The sequence below is a fragment of the Neolamprologus multifasciatus genome, chromosome 19, assembly GCF_963576455.1.
Source record: "Neolamprologus multifasciatus chromosome 19, fNeoMul1.2, whole genome shotgun sequence".
NCBI lineage: Eukaryota > Metazoa > Chordata > Actinopteri > Cichliformes > Cichlidae > Neolamprologus > Neolamprologus multifasciatus.
The window spans coordinates 23,094,688-23,102,557 of record NC_140457.1 but is presented as its reverse complement, the minus strand read 5'-3'; the positions used below and the strand labels follow the sequence as shown (position 1 = coordinate 23,102,557).

The 7,870-nt window shown below is 39.3% G+C and overlaps 1 protein-coding gene and 1 pseudogene across 2 annotated transcripts; one reads left to right on the top strand and one right to left on the bottom strand.

The window, feature by feature from the left end:
- The first annotated feature begins 1,815 nt into the window (after nt 1–1,815).
- cfd (complement factor D (adipsin)) lies at nt 1,816–3,641 on the top strand. The gene is made up of 5 exons (XM_085143475.1): nt 1,816–1,943; nt 2,055–2,211; nt 2,487–2,628; nt 2,742–3,032; nt 3,171–3,641. The coding sequence occupies exons 1-5, from the start codon at nt 1,886–1,888 to the stop codon at nt 3,348–3,350; spliced, it is 828 nt and encodes a 275-aa protein (XP_084999601.1). The 5' UTR covers nt 1,816–1,885; the 3' UTR covers nt 3,351–3,641.
- Nucleotides 3,642–3,657: 16 nt separating this feature from the next.
- On the bottom strand, nt 3,658–7,840 carry LOC146496647 (GTPase IMAP family member 7-like; annotated as a pseudogene). The gene is made up of 2 exons (XR_014871203.1): nt 6,797–7,840; nt 3,658–6,655 (listed from the first exon to the last, which is right to left on the bottom strand). The product of XR_014871203.1 is annotated as a GTPase IMAP family member 7-like (transcript).
- Between the last annotated feature and the right edge of the window lie 30 nt (nt 7,841–7,870).

Genomic DNA, 7,870 nt, shown 5'->3' with positions numbered 1-7,870 from the left:
TTGTACATATATGTGAAACTTTATTATTTTAGTCTCATCCAGCTGCACACTTTGTAAATACTTCCTCCAGAGGAAATGTCTAATGGGATCACAGAGCGTGATGATAAATATGTGACCTTTTGAATAGCAGATGTTGTCCAAGGCCCAGACTCACAAAGCTCCACTACTACTACACTTACAATCACAAAACAATTCCCTTTACAGTAGATGAATCTGTCAGAGAGTGTATGCTTAGTCAAAGAAACTTACAGTGTAAATATGAAGACATTTATTCATATGCATCCTTTATTAATTGTAAAAATCAATATGTTCTTTACGAGCATAAGGCATAGAGTCCAGTGAAGATCACAGACACAGGCTGCTGTCTAAGGAGTAATGATACATAATAAGCTTGAGGGGACACAGACTACAACCTAATTACCAGGTCCTAAAGACCTTCGCTGAAACGAAAAACCTCAGTATATTTCCCTGTCTATAATGCCTGACTGTCTCCCCGCAAATCAGCCAACTAGAAACGTTCCCAGACGTATAATTCTGTCCAAACTCCACCCAGGAGGAGTTTAAATTTAAGCAACCGAGAGCCTGGACAAGTATGCAAAGAAAAAAAAACCTATTAAATACAACTAGAAATATAAGTGTAATATTAAGATCAAGGATTCAATACTTTTTTACCATGTCATCGTTAGGAATTTGCCTCAGTGGGCCCATGTCTGACAACAATCACAGCGAAACACCTAATTATATCTGATATATGAGGGGATTTGTTAAGAAAACTACAATTAGTTCTCTGTGTGCACAGTACACAAACCTCTGTGTCAGATGACATCCTGATGTGAACCATGTGTTGACAGGGACAACATCGAAGTGATTGTGCTTCTGCTGATTTTAGGCGGCATCGTACATCGCACAAAGACACAATTACATACCAGTGCAAGTGGCTTTTACTGTAAATAGCAGTATCACGTTCCTGAGTTTCACTATCACTATCAATCTACTGTTACCTGTCTGTTAAAGTTTGGAGAGGGTTAATGTCTCCTTAGGTGCTGATGGTACAGACTTATTATTTTAACTGTGAGTTGAGTCAAAATGTACTGGAAATGGCCTAGACTGTCATTCTAAACACAGTACAGCCAAGTTTTTTTGGAAAAAAAAGTTTTTTCATTGAAAGCAGCACTACTCAGCTCGCCATGTCGTAAATTTCAAAGTTGAGAAACAACGTTTTAAATCATCGAAGCATCTTCAAACCTACAAAGATATTTCATCCATTCTGTTTCTGATTTATATTTTGCAATACTGTGCGTCTGCATATAGGATTTCCTTGGTAAGGGCGTAAATTACGAATTGTGTCTTTTTGCAGTGGGTATGTTTAAAGTCTGAGCCAAGATGCCGAAGCTTTGCGCATATTTTCAACACATGCTGGAATTCCTGCCTCAAAAACTGCTTTGCAATGCATTTTCTCGCCATATTTTCCTGCATCTCTTACAGAAATCAAAGAGGAACATGATGTTTTCTTCTGAGTGTTGTGTTTATGAACCTGATATCATAAGAAGCCAATTAAAGCATGAGTTTTAAAAACTACTGCTACTATATACTACATACTTTGCTCATCTTCATTTAAAGATCAACTCAATAATATGACTGTGTCAGGAAAAGTCACACATAGGAATTCCAAGCAAAAACAATGGCAAAAAAATAAAAGTCATGCAACAAAGTAACGACCTCAAGAACATGTTTTATGTTTTCCTGTTTTTCATTCCAGGAAACAGAGAATGGGAGGATGGTCCGACTCCCCCTTGTGCTTTGTGTAATATTGGCTTCCTTTGTTCCAAATGAAAGCCTTTAAAAACAGCACACATGCTCGTTCTGTGTCAGTTAAAGCGACATCATGGCGTCAAAGGTTCTCGTGGGTGCTGCTGTTTTTGTTGTCGCCCTCATTTCAGAGAGTACGTTTGTGCTGCTTTACCTGTGTTTTTTGGTGCAACATTTCAGATGTTATTTTTCTGCTATTAATATTTTGCGCATCTGTAAAAGAAAAATATGCTTCTTCACCTCAGGTGCGGGCATAATCGGTGGCAGGGAGGCAGCGCCGCATTCTCGGCCCTACATGGCTTCCATCCAGGTGCCAGAAGGGGAGAATCTGAAACATGAATGCGGAGGCTTTGTGGTAGCAGATCAGTGGGTGATGACTGCAGTGCACTGTCTACCTAACGGGTAAGGCAACATTTTTTACAGTGTAACAAATGTATGGAAACAAGTGCAAGATCAGAATCATATTAGCATGATATTTTCCATTTAGAGCTGGTGCTGTTTGGATTGTGTTTGTTTGTATCTGCTTGGGCAATAATCTCTCATGTGTTTATTCAAGTTTCATGTTTAAATTTGCTCAATGGCTCTACAAAAGCATTTAGAGTTTGCTTTTATGTAGTAGATAATTATTTTTCTTGATGATTATTCAATAATATAACACTATTGTGCTCTTTTTTAAGACCAGATGGAAGGAAGGTGGTGCTCGGTGTCCATTCTCTGAGTGAACCTGAAGAGACAAAGCAAATCTTTGACATTTTGGAACTTCACAATCACCAAGATTTTGACCAAAGTAATTATAACAATGACATTGCTTTAATTAAGGTAAGTGCATATGCTATGCCCTTATACTATCTGAATACTCAGAAACAAGAGTCTTTAATAGTAAACCAAAACAGTGATATAGTTGGAATCATTATCTGTGGGGGCTTTTGCAGCTGGATCGTCCATTTAACATTTCCGAAGCGGTTAAAGCGGTGGAATTTCTGCGTGCTGGAGGCACAAACCCCGACACCGGTAACGAGGTCGAAACAGCTGGCTGGGGATCGATTGACAACCTGGGGGCAAGACCAGATAAACTCAAAGAGGTGACTGTCGCGGTGATTAGCCCAGCTCGGTGCGGACGCAGCGACTACTTTGGCAGAAAGTTCACCACTAACATGATATGTGCACATAAAGTATGCGCAAACCCCTGTGACCAACCACATAGGAATGAGGACAGTTGTGATGTAAGTTTTACTTCCTTTTATTCTACTAAACATAAATGGTGAAATGTGAAAACAGTTGTTAGACAGCTGGCTTCGATTGCATTACTGATCCTAAACTTGTGCTTTTTTTTTTCCTGCTTCTTTGTTGTGGTCATTCAGGGGGACTCTGGAGGTCCTCTGCTCTATAATGGCGTTGTGGTGGGCATCACCTCAAATGGCGGAAAAAAGTGCGGCCAAACAAAAAAGCCTGGGATTTATACTATCATCTCTCACTACACTCAGTGGATTGACAACATCATGAATCCACAGCCAGCCGCAGCAGAAGACCAGAGCGCATAAATGAAAGCAGACGTTACATTCAAGTTTTTAGCTACAGCTGACTATGCATCTGTTTTTTATATATACATATATGATTAACGCATGTTTGTAGGAGCAGTTCATCAATGTGTGGCAAATGACAAAAACATATGTAAACGTCTTTATTTTTTTCTACTGCTCCTGATTGCTCCCTCTATGGGCGTCGCCATAGAGAATTGTCTGCCTCCATTTTACCCTCTCTAGCATCATAATAACAATCACATAATTTAGCACTTTGCTGTATTATGGAATTAATAAAAACATAGTACATGTCTGTGTTATACCTGTACCTTGCAGAAAAGCAACAGCTGTGATAGATAGATAGATAGATAGATAGATAGATAGATAGATAGATAGATAGATAGATAGATAGATAGATAGATAGATAGATAGATAGATAGATAGATAGATAGATAGATAGATAGATAAAATAGGACACCAAACATTTGGCTTTAATTTTGAAATTATTGATGACAACTAAAGAGATAGGAGGTTTGATTCTACCTACCTACTTACTGGGCATCCCAGCTCAGAACAGTAGTAGAGATGAAGAGATTGGTTCTGTTAAACAGAACTCCGGGAATATTAATATCTACAGTGCAATGTCTTAGTCAACAGTCTCAGAGGAAATTTAACGTAATACACGGGTTAAACAAACACTGCAGGTATGGAATGCAGTGCATGCAATTAAAGGGGAAAGTAGCAGGTCATGGACTATGCCTACTGTTCACTAGGAAATATCAAGTGTCCCCCATCTATACTTGTTATTGTTAATAGAAGATAGGCCAAAAGTTAAGAATAAACCAATTATTTGATGGAAACGTGTTCACATTATCTACTCCAGGAAAAAATAATTGGCTTACTCCTAGGTGACTTATGTGTAGACATCTAAAAATTAGACATCACATCACAAAACACACTGACTGAGGCATTCTGAAAAAGGACTCAACCAATAGCGAATTATGATTTCATCTACGTATTCCAACAATAAAACATATATATTTTAAAAAAGTGAGTGACAGAGATATCAGAAAATGCCAGATATATTATACAGCTTTAATTACTTTAACTTATAAGAAGATGGACACTTATCATTGTTGTCTACCTTAATTATGATTATGATCCATTTTGAACTTTTTGGGGATAAAAGCTTTGTTCTATCTACAGTTTTTTATCTGTTTGTAGCTAAACTATATTTCAAATGAAGCCAACCCTGAAAGTCAGTCGGTGTCTTTTCCTCTTGTTTAGTTTTGTTTAATACTACCTGTAAGTTGTGTTATTGGCAATAAAGTTCCAAATGTACTTTGTGAGTAGAAAGACAAACAATAATAGATCAGACTAACTGAAAATATAGTTAAAAGCCAAAGTTTACAATGTTGGAACACAACACCAAGATGTCATCTAAACAATTTATGCATCATTGTTGTAATTTTAATACATGTGTGTCAGCTTATTGGCAAGTGGAAACATTTGTAAAATTGTCTTCAAGTCTCAGGCAATCAAGATAACAACAACAACAGATCTCATAAACGTGCCAGTCTTCATACCAGTGGTGAGGAAGTCCAAAAGCAAATAAAAAGAGCACATGTACTTTTTCTTTTCCTCCTTTCACTGGTCTGTGCAGACAAGCAGGTATGTGAGTAGTTCCCAACATGCTCCACTGATTTGTTTAGCTTGATCAAAACCACACCATCACCCCTGCCATTGTGTTCTACCAAGAGGCTTACGTTTGTAAAAGACAGTACATCTTAACAGTCATTTAAAGGTATTAATAGCTAGTTAACTTAAAATACAAAGGTCATAAAGACAATAAAAAAGATTACAAGGATATTTTCTGCAAGTGATTCAACCTTCAAAAGCAAACCATGCTACCACATGATTATCAAATAAAGGAAACAAATGTTTAATGTAATTCAATCCAATTTAAAACATCTACACTAACACATTTTTTTTTTTTACCAAACAGGAAGTTTAAGAAAGGTTCAAGGCTCTAGGGTACATCATTATACTGCTTTTCCATCTGCAGTGTTCCCCTTTTTATGAGAAAGAGAAGTTAATTTTCTCTTAATAAGTAGTTCACTTCCAGTGCTCCTTCCTTCCTCTCTTCAATCACTTTGTTTTGTTCCTGCAGCTCCTGCAAAGAAAATCTCTTCACTATGTGGGGGTGTCCTCCATGTGAGGCAACCAGTTTACTGATCCCGGACAGCAAATCTTTCACCTGAGGATAGCTCAAAGCATTCTGGGATTTTATAATGTTTAGCTCATAATAACGGCTCCCGCACTTCCGGACAAGATCCTGCAGGGCTGAATGAGCACCAGCAACATAGTTGTTGATTTTCTGAGGCCTGCACTTGTTGTTGTCGAATTGAACGAACAACACGATGGCATGCTCTGCGAATTCTCGTCCAAAGATCTTCTGGAGGTGTCCGAACATCTCGCACTCTCCCTGGGTGAAGCGTCCCACCTGGAGCACCAGCAGGAAAACATGGGGCCCAGGTACGGCCAGAGCCAGGCAGTCCTTCACCAGCTCTACATTCTCCACCCCGTCTTCGTCCCACAGCTCAGGGGTGTCGACGAGGATGAGCTTCCTCCCTGCTGCGTATACCTCCTTTCTCTCGCAAGATACGGTCGGTAGGTTCATGAGTGGATCCGTTAATTGAGTACTGGCTACCTGCTCTCTCTAGGATTACATTCAGAGCAGAAGACTTACCGCTGCCACTGAGACCCAGCAAGATCACAGAGATCTTCAGTGTAACCTGTAGTCATCATGTAGTCAACCATCTCAAGCAGGGCATGCAGCCCGCCACCCGGAGCAGAGGACCTAACCCGGCAGTACCTGCCATCCCATACATTTATCAAATCTAGCAGGGCGTCATCTAATGTGTCAACAACCTTTCCATCTTCCACAGAGAGGACAACTAAGTATTTTAAAGCCTCAGCTCCAAAGTGGGCCTGAAGGATCCCTGTCAGTCTTTGTTCTCTCATTGTGTAACAGCCACCTTGGATCAGCAACAGAAATGTTTTGATTCCCTCTGTGCAAGACTTGAAGCAGCTATCGATTGTCTCACAGATGCTCTCCTCTGTCATGTCTTCCTTTAACTCTGCATAGTGCAAGCTGATCGAACGATCCTCCACAGTCAAATCACAGACTTGGTTTGATCCCGCAGATCTAAAACTTAACTTGTGACTTTCATCCTCAGAGCTATCCTGAGGCAGAGATTTCAGAGCGGACCATTCTTCCATCACTGATATGACCACCATCATCTGTCTTATATCTGTTACATTGTCTGTCAAACAAAACAATAACAACTTTTAAGTACACAACCCAACACATCCTTAGGATCTAACGTTTAAAATAATTTGCATTTCTTGTAAACCATTTAGTCACTGATTTGACTGCATAGTAAAAGAAAAATATGATTACTCACTGCTAGCCATGTCTTTTGCAGGTGCTCCAGCAAGTCTGCACTAAGATCCTTGTCAGCTCAAGATAACACCTGAAACTAGACACTCGGGCTCTGAAACAAGCATTATAAAGGAAAAAGGTAAAACAGGTAAAAGGTAAAACAGGATGCTTCTGGATTACAACATTATGTGGCACTACAAGTTCTACTGTCAAGGAAGTGCATTCCACCGTTCAAGCCTGGATGAACATGTATCTTCCTTGTGCTTCACTTTAGGTTTGAGAATATAAAAGAAAAAAAAAAGCATTACTTCAAATATTGTTTGTGCACAAAGCCGTTTTCCATGCTAAACTTTAAAATTCAGTAAAGACTTGACCTTAACACAACAAGCCTAAGACAACGTGTTTCCGCCTAAGATGGAAGCGCTCATAATGTCAGTGTCTGCACAAGGTGAACATTTTAAATGGAACCATTATGGGAATTTGCAAACACATAATCAGCTTGCCTGATCCGGTTTCCCTTTCCTACTTTAATCATTTACTGCCCTCCGCACCATGAAGCCAGTCTGCAAGACATCCGGTAATTGTTTTGTTTTGGGGTTGTTGTTTTTTTTATCTGGATAACAGCTGAATCAGCCACACTGCAGACCGTCAAGAAACATAAGTTTACTTTGGAGTCATGGCATGCCAAATATACTGTGGTTCAACAGCCTGTGAACACTTCATCTCCGATGAATTACTACTAATAAAAATTCCAAGGAAAAAAATCCCCAAGAAACCATTAAATGAGCAGTAATAACACATGGCTATATTATAACACGCCACGTTAGAATAAAGACACACTACAGTATGCAGCTGTTTTCCCCCGTATGTGATCGCAGAAGGATTGCAGCATCACTAGAAGCTGCGTTAAACTGCCAGCTGCTGTCAAAACGGCCAAAAACAAGACCGTACTAAGACGTGAAAACGGGGGCATCGTCTGTTAAAACCCGAAAAAAATATTTCTTATAATAGATTGGTGTGTCCGACACGACGCGAAATACTATAAAACGGTGTCGGGAGTAAATCAAATCATAATCTTATATTGTAAAGTTTGCCC